The sequence below is a fragment of the Coloeus monedula genome (assembly GCF_965178545.1).
Source record: "Coloeus monedula genome assembly, chromosome: 28".
Taxonomy (NCBI): Eukaryota; Metazoa; Chordata; class Aves; order Passeriformes; family Corvidae; genus Coloeus; species Coloeus monedula.
Window position 1 is genome coordinate 4,844,599 of NC_138808.1, and position 22,534 is coordinate 4,867,132.

Sequence of the window (22,534 nt, forward strand, 5' to 3'; positions counted from 1 at the left end):
CTGTCTCCCCGTGCCTCGGTTTCCCAAACCCTTCAGCTCCCCCCTGCACCCGTCTCTCCCCGCCGTTTCCCCCACACACTCGAGGTGGCTCCATCCAACCCATCACTTTTATTAAGATTCTTTTCTTTTTAAACTCATTTTTGGATTCAGTGGATCAAAACATTCGGATGAAACCTCCCGAAAATAGTAAAACCAAGAAAAAAAAAAATCCTCAGGGGCAGGAGAAAGCCCCCCTTGCCCCCCCCCAAGGCACTCTGGGGGCCGGAGCCCGGGCGGGCAGTAAACAAGCCGGCTTCTCTGTACCACACCGGCCACCAGCGCCACGCCCAGGCACCCCCGGCGCTCCAACAAACCCATTTCCCCCCCATTTCGCCCCAAATTGGTGGGGGGCAGGGGGAGGGCAGGGGGAGGGGAAGGGGGGGCTTTCAGGGATCAGGAGCTGCCGGCTGAGTGCGGGGACTTCTCTGTACTCACGCCCCCGCCTCGGCGCACAATAAATACACCAAACCTTCAAGTATCAAGCGCCAAATGCCCCCCTTTCCCCCCCAAAATCTGGACAAAGTTGGGGGGTGTGGAGGAGTTGTGCAGTTGGGGAGTCGCTTCAGCTTTTGGATTAAAACCCAAAAAAAAAAGAATGTAAAATGTTTTCCTCTGGTACCGAACCCTCAGGGGGGGGTTGGGGGTCGGCTTTAGCGTGTCCCCCCCAAAATGTGCATTTTTGGAACAAGAGGTTAAAAATGAGGGTTAAGAACCAAACCCAGCACCAGCGAGGTCCCAGGGGGGGGTGGGGAGGTGGAATGGGAAATGTCCCCCCCCACCAGTGGGACTGGGGGAGCCAAAATGAGTATCCCCCCAGTGGAATGGGGACTGTGGGGAGGGACACACAGGGAGCCACAATGAGAGGTTTGTGTGTCCCCCCCCCCGCACCAGGATGGGGGGGGGACAGTGGGAGCAAAAATGGGAGGTCCCCCTGATGTAGTGGAATTCGGGGTCAAGGGGGAATGGGGAGTGATAAAATGGGGTAACCCCCACAGCAGTACTGCTGGGACTCAGAATGGGGTGGCCCTTGCCACAGTGGGACTGTGGGGGCATGGGGGAGGGCTTGAGAGGGCACTTGGGCCTTTTTCCCCATCTCCAAGCTCGGAGTAAAGACAGATTTGTTAAAAACCATCCGGAGGGATTTGGGGGGACACAGGGGTGGGCTCCAGGAGAGGCACGTGGTCCCCACACAACCAAAACGATGGTGAGAGACAATGGCGGGGCCGGGGAGCCTGGGGGGGGGCTGGGAGCTCTTTCCCCCAGAGCCCACGGGCTTCTCTGTAACCTACGCCCGCGGGAGTGGGGGGAAAAGCCCTAACAATGCTCTTTTCTCCTCAGTATTTTAGTTTTTTGGGCACTTCCCAAGGGAAACTGTCCCTACCAAAGTGGCCATAGGCTGCGGTCCTCTGATAGAGGGGCTTCTTCAGATCCAGATCCCTGGAATACACAATTCCCGACTCAGTGAGGTGGCCCCGGGGTCCTGCCTTCGCCCCTTCCCTGCCTGGCCGGGGGTTCCGCAGCGGCGCCTCCGCCTCCTCCCCACCCCGCGGGGCGGTTGGAGCTTCCCCGGTTGCTCCCCAAAGCACCCGGCTGGCTCCCGGCTCCGGGGAAGCTCCAAGCGCTCGGCTCCGGCGGATACTTACCCCGTCCGCGCCCCGAGCGCGCCTTCTCCGTTCGGCCGAGCGGCTCCGCGCCGGGTCCAGGGCGCCAGGCGGTCCCCAGGCTGCTCCGGGAGGGACCCCCACCCACCCCCACCCCCCGGCACAGCCCCCCACGCCCGTTACCTGACGATGACCCCAGGCCGCAGGTCGAAGTTCTTCTTGACGATCTCCAACAGCTCCCGCTCGCTCTTCTGGGAGGTGCCGTAGTGGAAGATGGAGATGGACAAGGGGTGCGAGACCCCGATGGCGTACGAGACCTGCGGGGGGCAGGTGGAGGTGGGGGTGAGGCTGGACCCAGAGAGGCTGGGGAGGGGGGCCGCAGCACCCATCTGAAGCAGCCTCGACCCAGCCCAACACCCACCTGGACCAGCACCCTGCGGCACAGCCCAGCCTTCACCAGGGACTTGGCCACCCAGCGCGCGGCGTAGGCGGCCGAGCGATCCACCTTGGTGTAGTCCTTGCCCGAGAAGGCGCCGCCTCCGTGCGCGCCCCAGCCCCCGTACGTGTCCACGATGATCTTGCGGCCCGTCAGCCCCGCATCGCCCTGTTGGGGACAGCAGCGTCACAACCTGTCCGTATTGTCACCAGCGTCGTCCCCACCGAGCCATCGCCGTGCTGCCGCTGCCAACCACCGCACCATGCTGTGACCACCGTCGTGTTATCACCGCCACCATAACCGCACCGTCTCTGCCACCACTGTGCCATTGTCACCACTGTGCCACCACCATCACACCACTGTTAACTGTCACCACTGTGCCACCGCCACTGTGTCACCATCTTGTCACCACCCCTCAGCCACCACCACCGCACCATCATTGCCACCATCGTGGTGTCGCTGCCAGCACCACCATCGTGCCATCACAACTGTCACCACCACCACCACCGAACCACCACCACAGTGCCCTCGGCTGCACCTGGGGCCCGCCGATGACGAAGCGGCCGCTGGGCTGCAGGTGGTAGATGGTGTCATCATCCAGGTACTTGGGCGGCACCACGGCCTTGATGACCTTCTCCTTCAGCGCGTCGCGCATCTCGTCCAGACACACGTCCTCATCGTGCTGCACCGAGATCACGATGGTGTGCACCCGGATCGGGATCACCGCCCCACGGTCCTGCATGTACTGCACTGTCACCTGCCAGGGGACACCAGTCAGAGGCCAGGCGGGGGAACAAAGGGCTCCCAAGGGCTTTGGGGACTCATCAGCACCTCACCTGTGTCTTGGAGTCGGGGCGCAGCCAGGGCAGGGCTCCGCTGCGGCGCAGCTCAGCCAGCTTGGCGTTGAGCTTGTGCGCCAGGACAATGGTCAGGGGCATGCACTCCTCCGTCTCGTCCGTGGCGTAGCCGAACATCAGCCCCTGTGGCACAGGGACAGGGGGTCACACCCAGCCCTCGGTCACACCACGGCAACCCCACGGCCCCGGGTCTCACCTGGTCACCGGCGCCAATGTCCTCCTCGCTGCGGTCCAGGTGCACGCCCTGGGCGATGTCCGGGGACTGCTGCTCCAGGGCCACCAGCACATTGCATGTCTTGTAGTCAAAACCTGGGGGGACAAAGGGGGCTGTGGTGAGCCCGGTGCCACCACTGTGCTGTCACTGAGGCGGTGGCACCCCGGGACACACCTTTGGAGGAGTCATCGTAGCCAATGTGCCGGATGGTGTCCCGGACAACCTTCTGGTAGTCTACGTTGGCCCGGGAGGTGATCTCCCCCGCCAGCAGGATCATCCCGGTTTTGGCAACCGTCTCTGCAGGGACAAGAGTGATGTCAGCACAGCGTCACCTCCACGTCACCCACCTGCTGTCCCCTGGTGCCCTTACTCACCACATGCCACCTTGGCATCAGGGTCCTGCTTGAGGTGGGCATCCAGGACAGCATCACTGATCTGGTCACAGATTTTATCTGGGGACACGGAGAGCAGGAGGCGTCACGGTGGCGGGGGACAGCCCAACACGGCACAGCCCTTCCTTCCGGAGCCTCCGGCACAGGGATCAGAGCCCCATAATCCAGGAGCCCCCCAGGGTGCACGCAGCCCTTGCCTCGTCCCCAGTCTGGAATTCCAGGCATGTCCCAGTTAAGCTCCAGCTCCAACTACGGCTGAGCCCTGTGGCACCACTGAGGGGATCAGACCCATATCCCAGCTTCCCAAATCCGCAGCATGCCAGCTTCCAGCAGCTCTGCCCCCAGGCAAAGCTGTTCCAGCCATACCCCACCGGACACCCAGCTCCCTCCTGCTCCCGGGGTGTTTTACGCCAGTGGGGGGGGGGTCCAGGGTGTCCCAGGGGCCACCCGTGTCCCCAGGACTGCGGGCGTCCTTGGCAGCGACCTTCCGGGCAGGATCTGGGTGAGGACAAGGCAGTGCCCAGCTTGGGTGAGGGGAGGGGGGTCCCCCAGATGCTTTTTGGGGGGAAAGAGTGAGGAAATAGACCTCATAGCCTCCTCCCTCAGGCAGCGTGGGGGGAGCCCCAGAGCAGCCGCAGGTTGTGCCATCGGGCTTGTGGGTGCTTGAGCTAGAAGGACCAGAGCTGTGGGGTGCTGTGGGGCCCGAGGGGGACTTGGAGCTGAGGGGAACTCGGGAGGTGCTGGGTGTGCCCTGACAGTGGGTGCCGGAGTGGCCAGAGCTGAGGGGGTTCAGGGGTGCTGGCTGTGCCCAAGTAGCGGGCGCTGGGCGTTGGCAGCTGCCTCCGGAGATTAACGGTCATGTGCCCCAAACCAGCGAGGACAAAGACCGGGGGAGACCGGCACCAGCTGGTACCGAGCTGGGGAGGGCTCCAACCACCCCCCGGGAGGAGTGTAACCCCCCGGCTGCAGCGGGAGGGCACATCTGGGGAGACCCACGACGCTTCATCTCCGGCTGGGCGACATCGGGGACACCATCGGGGGATGTGGGGTGGGCTGAAGGCGGCACTCCGCCCCGGGGGGGGGGGGGGGGGGTGTGTGCGGGTCACCAGGCCCGTCTTACCCCCGGCATCCACGCGGGGAGGGAGCCCACGGCGGGGGTCCCGCGGGGTGCGGGGGCACCGGCAGCTGCTTAGTCACGGCTGAGTCACGGCGGCACCGGCCCCCCCGCCCGCCCCATCGTCACCCCCGTGTCCCGCCCCACGCGGGCAGCACGTGCGCGCCGGGCCCGCAATGCGGCGAGCGCGCGCCCGCCTCACACTGCGCGCGCGCCCGCCCGCGTCACCGCCCCCCCCACGCCCCCGGCCCACCCTCATCCCCTCCATCCTCATCCTCACCTCCTTCATCTTCATCTTCACCATCCTCCTCCTCCTCCCCCCCCGCCCGGCCGCGCCTGCGCGATCGCCGCCCCGCCCAGCCCCGCTCGGCCCGCACCTGGGTGCCCCTCGCCCACGGATTCGGAGGTGAAGAGGAAGGTGCCCTCTTCGATGAACACCTCGTGGAAACCGTTCAGTTGCCCGTTCATGGCGGCGCGATGGGCGGCGACAGGCGGAAGGGGAAAACACAGGAACAACAAAACCCAAGCACGGCCGCGGCAGACTGAACGCGGCCCCTTCCTCAGCACCTCTAGTTATAGCCTCCTCGCCCCGCCCCGCTACCGCTCCCAGCCAATGGCGAGCGTAATACGCACCGCGGGGGCGGGGGGGCAGAACCACTGCAGCCGGGGAGGGGGAGAGCGTTACATAACGCGGAGCTTGGCCTCAACCTCCGGGGCAGCCCGGAGCGGGCCGTCGTCAGCTGGACACTCAGCAGAGTTAAACCTTCGGTCAGGCAGTCTCCTCTGCCCCGCATGGCGCAGTGCTGGGGGCGGGCACTGATGCCCCCGCCGTACTCCCCCGTGGTGGCCGCATGGTGCCTCCCGCGCGGCCCGGCAGCTCGAGGCGCGCGGCGGCGCACGCATGCGTCCGGCGACGGCACAGAGGGCGCATGCGCAATGCACGGCCCGCGGGCAGCGAGGACGGCCCCGCCTCCCCGCCGCCATCTTGCGCAGACCGGCGTCGCCATTGTGCGACCTCGGGCCCGCCAGGACCGACCCCGGCCCGGCCCCGCCCTGCCCTTGCCCCTGCCCCCGATCGCAACCGGGCCCGCGGCTCCCCCAGGCGCTGCGGCCCCGCGGGGCGGGTCTGAGCCCGGGCACGGCCCTGATGGTGCCCTAGGCCGTTGGGGCCACTTGACGCCTGATGCAACCAGCACCCGGTGTTGCCAGTGCAGGAGCCGCCCGGCTCCGGCTCCCCCCGGCACCGCCTCCGCGCCCGGCCCGGCGCACCCCCGTGCCCAGCTGCTACACACGGGGCGCACCGGGAGCTTGGGCAGGCCCCATGTGGCCAGCACAGAGTGACACTCAGGCCTGACGGACCCTGACACCCACAGCCGGACAGACGGCCCGGACAGACGCAGATCCGGGTCCGGTGAACACCCAGGCCCTTGTGCTGCGGGCTGCCTGACCGCTGGCACCGCCGGGCACCGTACAGATGGACACCCCTACGGCCGGGACAGGCACACACACACACACACACACAGACACACTGCTGCGTCCAGGACAGACAGACAGACGGACACACGCGGCCATGTGCTCCCGGCACGCAGAGCACGCCCCACCCACCCCAGAACATTTGCATAATGGGCGGCGCTTGTCCCTCACCGTGCATTTGCATGCGGGCTCATTTGCATGGGGGGGCACCAGGCTCCTCTGCCCAGCGCCGGGGGGGGGGGGTCCCGACCACCCCCTCCCGACCCCCCCTCCCCGCCACCACTGGAGACCGTCTGCTTTTTTGTAAAAAATGGTTTATGGGTTCCATTTTTGTATAAAACACAGGGGCAGCCAAGCCCCTCACCCACCCCCGGCTGCCGCCCCACGGCCCACGGTGTGTCCTACTCAGAATCTAAACCCATCCCAATGTTTCCTCTACAGTCAATCCTCTATGCTCTTCCTTTGAACTATTCCTTAAAAAAAACTTCTCGTATCCCCGAGATGTTCCTGTGCCCAGGTACAGTACGATGACGGGGGGGGATCCGGTGCCGCACTCCTTCTACGCCGTTTTCTGTTGTCCCTTCTTTCCAATCAGGGACTTGTGGATGTGGGGAATGACACCTGCAGAGAGGAAGGGAGAATTCTTGTCAAGTCACTGGCAGAATTCTCAAGAAACTCCAAGAAATCCTAAATTCCCTTTTTTTGTGAAAATCCAGTGTGAACATCAAGTGGATCCCCCTCAGTCTGAATCCAGGGAAGCAGCAAGCCCATGTATTTACGCCAACTGCCAAATCCCTATTCGGTTTCCCATACTTCCCCTTCTTGCTAAATCCCCTCCCCAGGATGGAAACACGGGAATGACACCCACCTCCACCAGCAATGGTGGCTTTGATCAGGGAGTCCAACTCCTCATCACCGCGGATCGCCAGCTGCAGGTGCCGGGGCGTGATCCGCTTGACTTTGAGATCCTTGGAAGCGTTCCCGGCCAGCTCCAGCACCTGCAGGACAGCGGCAAGAGGTGGGAATGCCGAGGGGAGGGGTGCTGGGTGTGGGGACGGGGGGTCCTACCTCAGCGGTCAGGTACTCGAGGATGGCCGCGCTGTACACGGCCGCCGTGGCTCCCACACGCCCGTGGCTGGTGGTCCGAGTCTTCAGGTGCCTGTGGATGCGGCCAACTGGGAACTGGGGGGGCAATTAACAACCTCGTTAACACCTACAGCCCCCACAACGTGCATATTTACACCCTACACTGTTGATTTGGGCTGTGGCTTCCAGGAGCAACTCTTCAAACAGAGGATTTAATTATCACTATCCAATTTATTACTAATTAATATATAGTATTAATGTCTTGTTATAATAATAAATTACACTGTTATATAAATATATTGTATATTGCTATCATGTAATTTAGTAAGATGTAACTACATCTTGTATAGCACAAAATAATTGTATTTTAAATTAATTATCAAAATAATCATTAATTCTCCCAATTAATCCTCCCATCCTCTCTGTGCCACCTGACAGCAAATCCCCTCTGCAAGCCCAAGGGCTCCTCATTGCTCCATAAGCCTCCAAATTCCAAAATATTCAGTTTTGACCACAAAGAAGAAGGTTTGGGGCCCCCCAGCTGCCCAGAATTCTGTTTCCCGGTGATTCCCCGTGCCATACCTGCAGCCCGGCTCTCTGGGAGCGTGACACGGCCTTGGCCTTGGCCTTGCCGCTGTCCTTGCCCGCCTTGCCACCAGCCTGGGGGAGAAAGGGGCCTGTTAATTAATCTAATTAATCCCTGAATCCAAACAATCTCATTAATTCGAAGACAGAGGGACCTGCTGTAGGATAATCTGGCAGCTCCCTGGCAACTCAGGGCCTCTCAAACCACCCGGACTTAAGGGGACAAGGGAGGTTTTCAGGGTGCAGCAGCTGCTCCCCCACCCAGGTGTCCTATTCCTGCTGCCAGTATTCCCACTATTTTCCAGAAAATGCCAGATGGGGGAAAACCAGCCCAAAATCCCATTGTTGGGCATTTTTTTCCAGCAGTTGTGATCCCAGTTCGATTTCAGATTTGATTCCTCCACACATTGACACTGGGCACTAGGCAGGAACCTGTTCCTGCATATGGGAAAGTGATCCTGTGGGATCCAGGGGTAATTCCCTTCCTACTCCAGACTGGGAAATCACCCGGGAGCCCAAGAAATTGTGGATTTAATGAAAATCATGTTGGAAGGGGTGGAAATGCCAAAGCCAAGAGTTTGGGAGTTGCTGAGTAACAAGGAAGAGCCGAGCATGGGTTTGCTGGGCTCTCCCATCCGCTGTCAGGAAATCCATGCATTCCAGGGATGTGGGAAGACCCCATGACGTCACTAATCACTAATGAAAGCTGTTCCTAACAAGGTGAAAGCCACGGGTGACGCAGGAAGGCAGAGGGAGCTGCACGCTCCAGGGGAAAGACGTCAGCAACCCAAAATCAGCTCCAGGTAAAAAAAAACAGGGATAATAATCCCAAAAGCCAAGCTTTCCAGCCCACAGAGAGACAAGAAACAACAGCACAGGGAGATGAGAGCCTGAAAACACCCTGGATATTCATAATCCTTGCTTTTATAGCACATATTGATCCCACAATCCCCAGCCCCTCAAAAAGGAGGAATTTTGGCTCTTGGTGAGGGAGCTGAAATGATCCAGAGACCCCGGGAGAGAAAGTGGAGCACATTAATCCTCAAAACAAGATGCTGGTTAACCTGGGAATGTCCAAGATCTGGGTCCCATCCCAGCCAGGTGGGAGTTACGTTTCAGCTCAAACATTGGAAAAAAAAAATCAGTCACGAGGGGGCATTAATTAATCCCGAGGTGATTAAAACAAGCAGAGGGCACGGGGTGAGGCCACAGGGGATCTGGCTCTGGGGATGCCAGGACCTGGCAAGCCCGCCCTGTGTCCCAGCAGCCGTGACAGGAGAGTCTTCAGGGATAACTCGGAGAAATGGTGAAGCACCAGGAGTCACTTTCATCAGGAGAAAACATCGCTCCATAAAACTGCAAAACTCAGGGAGGGCATTTTGGGGGGAAGGAGGGAGGATTTGAGGGGTGGAAAGGGAGATTTATGGGAAAGAAAGGGGGAGGAAAGGGGGATTTGTGGATATTTCCTTCCTCTAGGAATAAAAGGCAGCTTTGGGAAAAGCACGGGCTGTTCCCACTGAGGGCTTTTATCAGCCAGCTGTGAACTTTCCCACTGCCCCATCAGGTTTTCCAGCTTGGAGCTGCCTGCCTGATACATCTTTACAGGGGGGTTGACCAAAAAGAGGGAAGAAAGATCTCGCCATGGAAATCCCGAGGTTTGTCCTGATTTTCACCAATCCTCCATGGGGTTTGCACAGGGAAAAGGGGAGGTTCTCCCAGCCCAGCTGCCCCCAGCTCCCTATGAGAGATCATCCAACTCCATGCTGGGAATGAAGGCTCCTGGATTCCTCCCTCCTGAGGAACGAATCCCGAGGATTCTCTCCTCAACCTCCGGACTGGGGCTCCCAGGGACTCAGGCAATCCTTGTGCCATCTCCATCCCTTCTCTCCACCAAAGTCCCTCGCTGGGAGCACATTCCCGTGCTAAATCCTCCCTGGGTCTGACCCGCTGGATCCCTCACAGCAGGCAAACATTGTTTTTTCTTGTTGCTTCAAACAGGATAAAACCCCTTCAAACAGCAACTTATCTCCTGCCGCACATTCCCAGACATCCCCGAGCACAAGTTCTTGGCAGCAGCAGGAGTTGCGTAACCCAACGGTGTTTCCATTAACGCTGAGGGATCGGGGCCCTTACCGCTGGCTCCGGAACCTCCGCGAATCCCAGAGCCCCCCACGGAACCCCCACGACTCCACCTGTGGATCCACAGAACTCCCCCAAGGGTCCACAGAATCCCCTCAAACACCCACCACCCCATCCCCACCCGGTACCGCAGAACCCCCCGAGTCCCCTGCAAACCCACAGAAATCCCTTGCGGATCCACACAACCCCCCAAGCCCCCTGCAGATCCACAAAACCCCTCCCGTGGATCCACAGGGTATCTTCACAGAACGACAGAATCCCCCACGGATCCACAGAACCACCCGAATCCCCCACAAATCCCCAGAAACCCCCTATGTAACCACAGAACCCTCTCGCTAATCCATGGAGTCCCCCGGGCCCCCTGCAAATCCACGGAACCCCCTCAAGGATCCTCAGAACAACCCAAAACATCCTGCAGATCCACGGAACCTCTCACAGATCCACAGAGCCTCCCTAACCCCCATCCCCCTGTCTGCCTTCGCTGACAGCTCCAGACCCGGCTCCCCCCATTCCCCCCACGGGGCCACAGGAACGGGGCACGGGGGAGAACGAGCCTCCCTTTCCTTCCCCCGCGGACCGGGCCGGTCCCCCGGGAAGCGGGCTGGGATGTATCCCGCGGAACCCCGAAGGAGGCGCCGGGCGGTTGACAGACCCCGCTCGGGCCCCCTCGACTGACGTTTCCCCCACGACAACGGCTTGTGCCGGTTGCGGGCTTCCTCCCGTGCAACCGGCCCGCAACCGGTACAAGCCGCGACCGAGGAGACACCGGCTGACACCGCACCGCTCTGACAGCGCTGGACGGCACCGGCGGGGCCGGATTTGGAAGGCAGGACAAATCCCCTCCGCAGGAGCCAGGCGGCGGCGGCGGCCACGGGGCACTGAGGAAGCGCCGGGCCGGACCCAAGGTCACGCACCGGGGGCCGTCCCCCGCCCGGCCTGGGCTGACAGCAGCGGCCATTGGCGGCCCCACGGGGCCCGGCTCAGCCCAGCCGCGCTGTCCTGGCCGGCCCCCCGAGCCCCGAGCTCTCCGACTACCCCTACCCTCACCATGGTACCGCCGCCGCCGTCCGAGCCCCAGAGCCGCCGCCGCGCCCGACCCGCCTCAGGAGCCGCCAGACAATGACCCGCCCGGGCGGGGGCGGCGGACCGCGCCGCGTCGCCGCCAATCATCGCCTCCCATACTAGTTTGAACATCCCGCGGCGCCCAATGGGCGAGCCGCTTCTTTCCCCGTCCATCGCTGGCTCCGCCCCGCGGCTCGTTTAACGGCTGTGTTACCTTTGCACACGGCACGCAGCGGGGTGAGGGCGGGGCGTGCTCGCGTCGGTGACGTCATCGCCCGGCGAATAGAAATAACGAGCGCCGCGGCGAGGGGCGGGGTCATGCGGACGGACAGCCGGGAGAGCCAATAGGAAGCGGCCAGTGTTTCCCGCCCATTTCATCGCTCCGCCTCGGGCCGTGTTTGTGTGAGGGAGCGGGGGGGTGGGCGGTGAGGGGAGTACGGGGGGGCGGGAGTTTGGCGGCTCCAGGAGGGCCCCGAGCCCCGCCGGAGGGTCCCGCTGGGCCCTAGACCTGCTAAAGGGTTCCGCCGGGCCGGGGGCTTCACCCCTGATATGGCCCGACCCTGCTCGGGGCTGAGAGAGGCCCCGGCAGGAGGAGAGCCCGCCCGGGGACACCCAGGCCCGCCGGTGTGCCTGACCGTCCCTGTGTTTCTCTCAGGCAGTACAGAAATAACGCAGCGCTGCCCCGTAGGATGCGTGAGAAGGGCAGCGGTAGTGAGGTAACAGGGACCCCGCAGCCCCCGGGCCGGACTGAGGGCTGGGGCGGACCCTGAGAGTTGAAGGGACTGTCAGTGGTGACAGCAGGGGTTAAGTGTGGCCAAAAATCCCCAAAATTCACGGCACTGTTGGGGGGCAGGGGGCGCCTTTTCGGGACAAACGGGTCATAGTAAATAAAAACTCGGCTCAGTTTCTCATGACGAGCCCGTTCCAGTGTCAAATGGAACCTGATTGTGTGACGAGGTGAGTTCATAAATGGAACCGGGGATTCCCGAGCTCGGCTCGGTGAGAGGCCAGCGGTTGTGGAGCTGGTGGGCTCCGCACCGCGCAGCCCCGCCGGGGCCCCCAGCCCGGCTGCACCCGGCGCGGTCACTGTGCCCCCCGCCCGCCACCGGCTGTCCTGCCCGCCGGGCCTCAGTTTCCCTCAGCACCGGGCGGGGTGGAGGGCACCGCGCAGTCCCCGCTCCTCGCTGCACTGCCGGGGGCTCAGGGTGTCCCCAGCCCCGCGCCCACTCTGCTCCAGGCTGACCATGGCCGAGGTACGCGCTGGGGGGAGGGAGAGGGAGGCACCTGTTACTGGTCCCCCCCGGCTCTCCCGGCCTCGGTGCCACAGTTTCCCTGCCATGGGCAGGGGCGAGGCGCGCCGTGCAGCGCCCACCCCTCGCTGCAGCTGCTGGGGGGGCTCAAGGCGGCCCCCAGTCCCCCCTCCCACACCTGCCCTGCCCCGGCTGCACCAGGGCCGAGGCACGGGCTGGGAGGAGCAGGAGGAGGAGGATGACGAAGGCCTCTTGTCACTGTCCTCCCCGGGTGCCTGCCCTGCCCCATCAGCTTCCCTCCAGCCCCGGGCAGGGGCTGGGGGGCACCGTGCCTCCCCCGCCCCTCGCTGCAGCTGCCGAGGAGGCTCAGGGTGCCCCCATCCCCTCATCCCGCAGCTGCTCCCGGCGCCCCGGGGCGGGCAATGCCGCCCGCACCTGCCCCGGGCAGCAACTGCCGCAGGCCGGGCCCCCCCGGGCTCAACCAGGGGCCCCCCGGCTGTCCCGGGGCCCCTCCAGCTGTCCCCAGCTCGCTCGACCCCCGGGTCCAGCCGGGGGGGGCCGGAGCAGCTGCGGGGTGGGATGGGGCCGGGGATGGGGCCGGAGCAGCCGCTCCCCCCGGCCCCGGGGACATGCGGGCCGGGGGCTCGGCATGGGCAGGAGCCGCGGGGGGCTCGGGGGTCGCACCAGGCCCCGGTGGCGGTGATGGCGGTGATGGCGGTGACGGCGGCGGCGGCTCATGCGCAGGCGGGTCCCCGCGTGTCCTCAGATGAGCCCGAGCCCGCAGGGAGCCGCAGCGCGGGGGGCGGGGGCTGCGGCACCGCCGGTGGGGACACGGCTCGGGTACACAGGGGACACGGCACACAGCTGCGGGCACGGCGCCGTGCTTGTGCGCACACCCGGTAACAACCTGCACGTGTGACGCAGCCGTGGGATGACACACGCACCTGACACACGCCATGCAGTCGTGTGCGTGGCACACAAGCCTTTCACACCTGTGCACGCACTTGCCTGAGCCATGGCACACACACCACACACGAGCCACGCCAAACCCTCCCAGCCTCACACCCGCACACGACGAGCAGCCGTGTGATGGCACACATGGCTTACACACGCTTTACACACACACACCTACGCCAGGCAGCCGTGTGATGGCACACACGGCTTACACACGCTTTACACACACACACCTACGCCAGGCAGCCGTGTGATGGCACACACGGCTTACACACGCTTTACACACACACCCCTACACCAGGCAGCCGTGTGATGGCACACACGGCTTACACACACTTTTCACACGCCCACACGCACCTTACACCGGTGCACACACCAGCCCAAGCTGGGACACACAACACACCTGAGCCACACCAACCCTCCTCCCTCCCCCCTGTGCTGGTACCTCACACCCCCAACTCCCTGAGTCAGGCAATCCCCTCAAGACAAGGTAGGGGACCCCACATTCCCTGTTTGTGTCCCCAGCACCTTCACGACAATCCTGCGTGTCCCTGTAATGCCCCAGGGTGACCACCCCACCCCTCACCACAACGGTGGCACCAGCTCCACCCTCCAGGGCCCCCCACAGCACCCCCAAGGAGCAAGTCGGGCCTGGGCTGGTTTTCATTCACTTTTCCGCATACTTTATTTGTTACAAACATACAATTCTTTAAATATAGACTGTAAAACTCCATTTGCAAAAATCTGCTACGTCAGGAGTGCTCGGAGCAGGAGGAGTTCGTCGCGTCGGCCTCGTCTGCGCTAGTGGTAACACCCAGGACCTGCCTCCGGCCCCTGGAGCCGCCCCGCCGGCCGCAGGGAAGGGACACAGGGGCCCCGGCCCCCCCGGCCGCCTAAAGTGCAGGTTTGCTTTAGTTTTTGTTTTTCTTTCATTAAAAAAATAACAGGAATAAAACTTTCTTTTTTTTTCTCTTTTCGGCAAAGGGACGTCGTGGCGAGCGCTCGGGGAGGGAAGTGGCGCTCCCAGGTATCTGCTGCTCTGAGGAGGATCCGGTGCTCGGAGGAGGATCCAACATTCACAGGATCCAGTTCTTAGAGGATCCAACTCTCCGAGGAGGATTTGCCACTTGGAGAAGAACCCAGCTCGAAGAAGAGGGTCCAGTGTTTGGAGGGTCCAACTCTCAGAGGATCCAACTCTTGGGAGGGTCTGGCTCTCAGAGGATCCAACTTGGAGGAGGATCTAGCACTCTGAGAAGGATCTGGTGCTCAGAGGATCCAGCTCTTGGAGGACCCAATTCTTGAAGGATCCAGCTCTTGGAGGATCGGGCACTCAGAGGATCCAGCTTTCGGAGATACAATTCTTGGAGGACCCAGCTGTCAGAGAACCCAACCCTCAGAGCACCCGGCTCTTGGAGGAGGATCCAGTGCTCTCCCCACCGATGCTGCCCCAGCTTCCTGGCTGGAGTGGCCCATGTGCTGGGGCCCGATGAGCCACCCGTGCCAGCCCCGCTGTCAGCCGCTGCTCCGGGGCCTGGACCGCAGGGGCTCCAGGCCGTGCCGTGCTCCTCCCCGGCCATCCCGCCCGGCTCCGGGCTCTCCCGCCAACGCCCACCCCCGGCTCCACTTGGCCTGGCTCCGGTGCCGCCGGCTCGACCGGCTCCGCGAGGATGAGGAGGGCGATGGCTCCCGTGGCTGGGCCTCGCCCTGCAGGAACATCTGGGAGCATCCATGGAGCTGGCTGGGATTTCCCACTGGGAATACCTGCCGAGCTCTGTGGTGCTTCGCCCTGCATACCCCCAGTGCTCCCTCAGCTGCTTTTTTTTTAAATCTTTTCCAGTTTTTTGCGATTTTTTTCCACTTTTTGCTTTTTTACGAGAGGCCAGTGAGGGGTTGGGTTGGTTTTGTCACCAACACAAGGAGCCACCACTGGCACGGCCCCCCCAAACCATCCCACACCACCCCCAAATCGCCTGGAAACAAGGCAGGAGAATCCCAATTTTCTTCCATATTTTTTAGGGCAAAAAGAACTGAAGCTATTTGAACTTGCCCTGGAGGCACCACCCGCTCCAGACCCAGCCATCTGGGGTATTTCTAGTGGGTTTTGGGGCGTTGTACAAGACCTCCAATATTCTGTCTGTACAGCCATCATCGCCTTCTCCATCAGCCCCTCTGGGGCAGCAAAGCTGGAAGTACCAGGAATTTGGGATATTTTTCCCCCTATCTGTGGTTTAAAATTAAAAAAAAAAAAAAAGCAATTTGCCCATTCTCTACAGAATTCAACCCAAAACCCAACCGAATCTGACCTATGTACACACAGCCATGTCTATACACAGAGATGGGAAGGGGGCTCAGGGGAGGTGTCGGTGTTGTCCCCTTTGCTGGGAAACACCCAACAGCTCCTGGGGGGCTCCAAGAGAAAAAAAAACCCCAAAATTGCCCCCCAAGCTCCCCTCCCCCATGGCAGCCCTCATGGCCACTCCCCTCGCTCCTGCTGGCGCCTCAAATCCCCTTTTTTCCCAATTTTATCTCATTTTGGCTGTTTTTTCCTGCTGTCTTCCCCCGACGTGCTCTGCTCTTCCCACCCAAATGGAGCTGTGGGAGGTTGTGTCCATGGATCCAGCACTTCTCTGGCCAGGAAAGGCTCCCTGAGCTGACGCTGGGAGCTGCTTTTTTGGGTTTATTACTGGATTTTGGTGGTTTTGCCTTTTTTTTTTCTCCTCTTCCATGTATTTCTAGCCAACTCCTTGGAGCTGGGCCGGGCCGGCAGCGATTCCGCTGCTCTCCCAGAGTAGAAATAAGGCTAAATCACCGCAATTCAGCCAAAAGAAAGAAACCCAAAGGAATATATATATATTTTTATATATATATATATATATATATATATATCTCATCCTCTTCAAAAATAAAAGGAGAGGTCCCGCGGCTGGACGCCGGTGAGTCCCGCGGAGCTGGGAGCATTCTTCCCCCCCAAATCCGTCGTCGCCGTCGTGGTTTATGGTTTTTCTCCGTGGCAAAGAACACAGGACCAGGAGGATGGGTGGATACAGCAGGAATTCACCGGAAAGAGCTGCCTGAGGGTACAAAATACAGTACGGACACATCGGCCATCGAGGAAGGACTATTGCTCCCGTGTGAGTGAGTGAGGGATCCGGGTCCTTTGCGACGGAGAAGGCTTAAAAATGGGATAAACGGAAGAAATTCACTTTAAAAATCCCTTTAAAAAGAGCGACGGCAGCAAGAGCAGCGGGAGCAGTGGGATGGGGCCGGCGGCCGGCCGGACGGACAGACAGACAGCGGCATCCCTGCGACGCAGGGGGTCCCCCAGGGGTCTGCGGCTGTTCCTCACTTCCCAATAAATATGGAGAGAGGGAGATGCCGGATCCGTGGTAATAAATTAAGGAGGCAGCTGATTGGGCTCCCAAAAATGGATTAAAAGGAAAAAAAAAGAAAAGTCCTAAAAGTGGTGAAACCGTTGGAGAAGAAGAGGCAAAACTTTGGAATGAGAGCGATGGAGTTCAGAGTTATGGGAAAACGGGGTGAAAAACCGGAATTCTGGACAGGGCAGGACTGAGCTGAGGGAGTGAAAAAGAATTTTAAAAAAAGACTATTTGAGAGTGGAAAAATGTGTTTAATAGGAGGTGGCTGGAGGGACCAGGCGACGCCAGGGCTGGGCCCACGGGGGCAAAAAAAGACAAAAGGAGGCAAAAAATAACAATAAACCTCCAAAATCCACCCCCAAGGTGCCGGGGCCGGGCGTGGCTGTGGATTTGGGGCCGGAAAATCCAATTTGGGTGAAGCCAAGGGGCGGATTCCGGCGGGTCCTGGTGAAACGGGGCCGGAGGCACCTTATTTGGTGAGAAGGGGAAGATGTTTCGCCCCGTCGAGTTTTTCCTTGTGCTTTGTGCCGGCACCTCCCCCTTCCCGGCGGGAAACAGGGGGAGGGAGGGGGGGGAAGAACGGCCAGAAATCGGCAAAACCGAGGAAATCTTCCCTAATTGTCAGGGAGCCGCGGGTTCCAGTTCGGGCGCCCGGAGTTTGCATCCCAAAAAAACAAACAAACAAACAAAAAAAAAAAAAGTGGAAAGAGGAGAAAAGGGGGAAAAAAAAAAAAAGGAAAATGAAAATGAAGGAAAACTCACAAGCCGAGGGAACGGCCGTTGGTCCAAGGTGCCTCCGCTGCCCCCCCAGCGCTGCCGCTGGCCCTCGGCTCCGGGGCCCTTGGGTGCTGGTTTTGATAGGGGGGCACCGGGAGGGGCGGGGGCTGCGGGTGACCCCCTATCCCCCCCCAAAGCAGCGAGTCCTGGGGGCCGGGGGGTCCCATGGTGGGAGCAGGGAAGGGGGCGGGGGGGCCGCGGGCAGCGGCACGGTCGGGCCGGTTTCTCTCTCTCCGGTGGCGGCAGGACAGGGGAGCCTGGGGACCCCCGTGTCCCACCGCTGCTGGGGGGGGGGGCTCGGGGACCCCTTCGTCCCGTTGCTGGGAGCGGGGACGTAGGGGTTTGGAGACCCCTTCACCCCGTCGCTGGGAGGGGGGTGGGGGGGCTCAGGGACCCCTTCGCCCCATCGCTGTTGGGGGGGGGGGGGGTCGGGAACCCCTTTGCCCCGTCACTGGGAGGGGGGATTGGGGACCCCTTCGCCCCGGGGCTCGGGGGGGGGGTGGTGGGGGGCCGGCGTTGGGGTCGAGGGCTGGGGGGATCGGCTCAGTCGTCGTCCACGTCGTCGCCGTCGGAGTCGTCACCGGCGCCGCTGCCGCTGCCGGGTCCCGGCGGGCCGGCGCGCCGGTCGTAGAGCTTGTCCCGCTGGCGCTCCTGGATGTCGCGCATCTCCTCGGCGTAGCGGCAGAAGGCGCCGCCGAACTTGGCCCAGGCCTTGTAGGGAACGGTGATGGCGTTGCGGTAGGACGGCTTCACCTCGCTGACCCGCAGAAACACCCCGTACTTGTTGCAGCCCACGTCGAAGAAGAAGCGCTTGGAGTCCACGGTGATGGACGTGCCCTCGGGCAGCTCCCCGTAGAGCCCCCCGCCGCCCGGGCCGCCGCCGCCGGGGCCGCCCAGCTCGTCCTCCTCGCCCCCGTAGTCGTCGATGAGCTTGGCCAGGGCGTCGCGGAACTCGATGAGGCCCTGTGCGGGCAGCGCGATGGTCTGGCCGCTCTGCAGCCCGGGGGGGCCTCCCGCGAACCCCCCCGGGCCGCCGGGGCCGCGGTTCACGGTCTGGCGGATGCGCAGGAAGCGCCCGCGCTGGTTCTCCTTCAGGTCCAGGTAGTACTTGCGGTTCTCCCGCACCAGGAACTCGCTCTTGAGGGCGCGGCGGGGCCCGGAGCCGTCCTCGCCCGGCGGCCCCGCGGCCTGGGCCAGCTGCTCGGGGCTGGACGGGCCCAGCTGCGCGTAGTGCTCGATGAAGTCGCCCAGGTAGTCGCGGAACTCGGCGGCCACGGCCATGGAGAGCGTGAGGCGGCTCTTGGAGCCGCCCGCGCCCACCTCGGCGATCTTGAGGAAGCGGCCCTTGGCGTTCTGCTTCACGTCCAGGTAGAAGCGCTTGTTCTGGATGTCCAGCCGCTTGGACGCCAACTCCTGAGTCTCCTGCTCGGGGCCGGCCGCGCCGCCGCCGCCGGGCCCCGCCGCCGGGCCGGCCCCCCCCGCCCCGCCGCGGGCGGTCCCGAACCCGCCGCCGCCGCCGCGCTCGCTGCCGCTGTCCCCGTCCGCCATCTTGTCCGCCCGCCCCGCGCGCCGCCCGCTTCCGGCCCCGCTGCGACACCGCTGACGTCACCGCCGCACCGCCGCCGTCACGTGCGCCGGGAGCCCCGCCCGCCGCGTCCCCGCGCGCCCCCGGCCAAGCCCCGCCCCCCGCCGGGCCCCGCCCCGCAGCCCCCTCCCCGCCAATCCCGCCGAGCCGGGTCCCGCCCCCAGCTGTCAGTCACGGCCGCGACGCCTCCCATTGGCCGCCGTGCACAGGCCCCGCCCCGCAGCCCCCTCCCCTCTCGGGCGCTGCTCTATTGAGCTGTCAATCACGGCCACGGAGGCCCCTACTGGTCAGGGCGGCCCAGGGCCCCGCCCCCGATAGGCCCCCCCAGCCCCCTCCCCTCGCTGCTGCTCCGAGCGCAGCCCCTCCCCCCGCCTGTCAGTCACGAGCGCCGGCAGCTCCTATTGGTCCCTGAGGCCACGCCCCCAGCTCCTCCCTTCCCGTCGTTCATCGAGCGCAATTCCCAGCTGTCAATCACAGCCTCCCGCAGCCCCCATTGGTTGGTGAAGGCCAAAGCCCCGCCCCCTGGCTGTCACTCACTGCTAGCAGAGCCCGATTGGTCAGTGAGGCTCACAGCTCCGCCCCCTCCAGCCGGGGGTGCATGACGTCATGGACGATCAGTGTGACGTCATCGATGACATCACTGCTCGTCAGTAGCGCTGGGGCCACGCTTTGGGCGGGCCCCCCGGAGCCCTCAGCAGGGCCTGGAAGGCAGAACCCACCCTCCCCCTGCCTGGGGACGGGACCTGCCCGAGGGGGGCTCACGCCGGGGATGCAGCAGCCCCCAGGGGACACCCCGGGACCACGCCAGGCCTCTGGGGGTCTTATGGGAACCAACAAGGACCTCCCAGGATCCTTCAGGAACCTGCAGTGGCCCCATGGGACCTTCATGGATCTGTGAACCTCTGGGTTCCCAGGGGGACCTCCTGGGAACCATCAGGAACCTCCTGTGGCCCAGTGAGGATCTCCTGTGGCCACCTGGGATCACCTGGGAACCTTCAGACAACTCCTGAGGTCCCGTGTGGATCTCTGGGGAACCTCTGGGGATCTCCCGGCATCTGGCAGGGCCCTCCGAGTCCCCTCACGGGAAGATGGAGCCACAGGTGCCTGGCAGAACCGGTGCCCTGGGACCCTCCATCAGCAGGAGGAGGCTCCTGCCCACAGGGGTGTCACCCACGGGACAGGCAAGCACGTGTCCAAGGGGACAAACCGGCCCCCAGGGGACACTGGCGGGTTCCTTGTGTGTGTGGGGGGCTGTGATCTCCCCAAGAAGCTACGGGACCAACCTCACCCCCCTCAGTGCTCAGGGGTGTTCCACAGGCTGGGCAAGGAGGCCCAAAGGGGACAAAGCAGCAACGGGACCCACCAGACTTTCTGCCCCCAGCTGCACCCAGGGCCCCCAATCCCAGCACCTCCCAGGGCAGAGGGACACTGAAATGGGGTCCCCCTGCTCCAAATACTGCTCCAAGGCCATGGTGTCCCACTCAGATCCCCCATGTCCCCTCCCCACCCACGGTGACACCCCCGTGGCCCCGCTGCCCCCAGCACAGACAGAGTCAGGCTCTCCACACAACCTCTTTATCTGGGGTGGTTCAGGGGGGTTCAACAGGGCCCCGGGGGTCCCGGGGAGGTGAGGGTGGAGTGGGGCAGCCGAGCCCCTCCGTGGGCCCTCAGTGGGGCAGCTCATGGGGGATCAGTTTGTAGTGGGCACCGCAGGAGGGGCAGCGCTGGGCCTCGCCCTTGTGCAGCCAGAACCAAACCACGCAGCTGTTGTCCTCCTCACCTGGGGGCACAGGGACAGCGTGGGACAGAGGGACAGGGAGGGACAGGGAGAACACTGTGACAGGGGAACACGGAGGGACAGGCATGGGGGAGGGGAACAGGGGACGTGGACAGTGTGGCACGGAGCACAGGGACAGGCAGGATGGACGTGGGGACAGACAAACGGACAGGGGACAGGACACACAAAAACACGTAAGGATGCAAGGATGGACACACGGATACGAACAGGACAGGCACACGGACATGGGAACAGACGCAGACAAAGGAGCAGGACAGACACAAAAACGGACACACGGACACAAGAATGGACACAGGGACAGGAAAAGGACGACACACGGACATAGGAATGGACACAGGAACAGCACAGCCACAGGGATGGACACACAGCCACAAGAATGGGCAGACACACGGACACGGGGATGGACATAAGGACTCAGGGACGGGACAGGCAGACACAGGGACAGGGGCACTCACAGACGCAGCCCACGATGCGCTTGTTGGTGATGGAGGGGACGAGGTTCGGGTCCTCCTTGGTGCCCGCGTAGCGCTTGGGCCGGAACATGCTGTACGGGTCCTGCAGAAACCGCAGGGTGAGCGCCCCAGAACCCCCACCTGCCCCTCCGTCCCTCACACCCAACACCCCCCGAGGACCCCAAACTGGCCACCCCACCCTGGCGTCCCTCAGACACCCTGTCCCTGAGGCTCCCCCAACTCTGAGACCCCCAGACCTTCCCGAGAACTCCCCAGCCCCAGACCCAGACCCTGCAACCCTCGAAGGACACCGAAACTCTGAAACAACCCCTTCAGACGACCCCGCCACCACCCGAGCACTCCCCAAACCCCCTGGGGCCCCCAGCTCCTCTCACCCCTTCCCCCTCCGACCCCACCAAGGGCACCGAAACCCTGAAAGAACCCCAAACCCCTCGCCACGCCCTGAGCCCCCTAGAACACCCTGCGACTCCCCCGAACACCCATCCCCCAAACTCTGCCCGTCCAAGGACAGTCGAACCCTGAAGCCGCCCCAGAGCCGCCCGCCATCCCCTGGGAAGTCCCCCACAGATGCTCCCATCCCCCCGAAGGCCCGGCCCAAGCCGCACGACGGCACTCACCAGACCCTTGTTCATGGCATTCATCACCTTCCGCTCCAACCCGGTCGCCTGCTCCTCATCGCTGGCCAGGTTCCCTGCGGGCCGCCGTTACACCGGGGGTGCAGACACCCCGCCCCGGCCCCTCCCTGGTCCCGCTCGTTCCTCCCCCGCTCCCCCCCCCCGTTTCCCCGCTCCCCCGGTCCCCGCTCACCGGGCACGCCGAGCTGGCGGGCGGGCACGGCGCGGGCAGACGCCGCGGGCAGGAGCCGCAGGGCTGCGCTCACCCGCAGTAACCTTGAGGCCATGGCGGCGAGAGAAGCAGCACTTCCGGCACGGGCGGAAACGGAAGTGACGTTGGGGGTTTGAGAGCGATCCGCGCGCCACAGGCCGGAGCCCCGCCCTTGGCCACGCCCACAACCACAGAGCCCCGCCCCCGGTCCCGACCACGCCCCCTCGGTCCCGGTCACGCCCCCCCCGGTCCCGGTCACGCCCCCCCCGGTCCCGGCCCGGTGGGCACTTGGGGGGGGTGGGGGAGGGCGAGATTTTGGATGGGAGATGGGACAGCCCGAGGGGAGCGATGGGGACGATGTGCCCGGGGGCCACCGGGATGGGACACCTTGGGATGGAGGGGCGGGCGGGGATACCCTGGAGGTGATGGGGACAGGGATGGTGTCCCTGGGACCGCGAGGATGAGACATCCCGGAGGATGGGCACGGTGAGGCGGGG

The 22,534-nt window shown here is 63.2% G+C and overlaps 4 protein-coding genes across 4 annotated transcripts; all 4 read right to left on the reverse strand.

The window, feature by feature from the left end:
• Positions 1-89: 89 nt before the first annotated feature.
• MAT2A (methionine adenosyltransferase 2A) lies at positions 90-5,184 on the reverse strand. Its single transcript, XM_082298399.1, has 9 exons — positions 5,031-5,184; positions 3,522-3,599; positions 3,322-3,444; positions 3,130-3,242; positions 2,913-3,056; positions 2,615-2,833; positions 2,062-2,244; positions 1,824-1,957; positions 90-1,476 (listed from the first exon to the last, which is right to left on the reverse strand). Exons 1-9 carry the CDS (start codon positions 5,119-5,121, stop codon positions 1,374-1,376), a joined length of 1,188 nt encoding a protein of 395 aa, XP_082154525.1. The 5' UTR covers positions 5,122-5,184; the 3' UTR covers positions 90-1,373.
• A 1,250-nt stretch (positions 5,185-6,434) lies between these two features.
• LOC309582981 (histone H2A.V) lies at positions 6,435-11,172 on the reverse strand (the record flags this gene model as incomplete). Its single annotated transcript, XM_082298434.1, has 5 exons — positions 6,435-6,747; positions 6,995-7,124; positions 7,195-7,308; positions 7,795-7,872; positions 10,984-11,172. 5 exons carry the CDS (start codon positions 11,170-11,172, stop codon positions 6,686-6,688), a joined length of 573 nt encoding a protein of 190 aa, XP_082154560.1. The 3' UTR covers positions 6,435-6,685.
• A 2,730-nt stretch (positions 11,173-13,902) lies between these two features.
• On the reverse strand, positions 13,903-18,904 carry PURB (purine rich element binding protein B; the record flags this gene model as incomplete). Its single annotated transcript, XM_082298173.1, has 1 exon — positions 13,903-18,904. The coding sequence occupies one exon, from the start codon at positions 18,902-18,904 to the stop codon at positions 17,900-17,902; it is 1,005 nt and encodes a 334-aa protein (XP_082154299.1). The 3' UTR covers positions 13,903-17,899.
• A 1,596-nt stretch (positions 18,905-20,500) lies between these two features.
• Positions 20,501-22,155, reverse strand: COX5B (cytochrome c oxidase subunit 5B). Its single transcript, XM_082298405.1, has 4 exons — positions 22,020-22,155; positions 21,830-21,903; positions 21,195-21,294; positions 20,501-20,721 (listed from the first exon to the last, which is right to left on the reverse strand). Exons 1-4 carry the CDS (start codon positions 22,111-22,113, stop codon positions 20,609-20,611), a joined length of 381 nt encoding a protein of 126 aa, XP_082154531.1. The 5' UTR covers positions 22,114-22,155; the 3' UTR covers positions 20,501-20,608.
• Between the last annotated feature and the right edge of the window lie 379 nt (positions 22,156-22,534).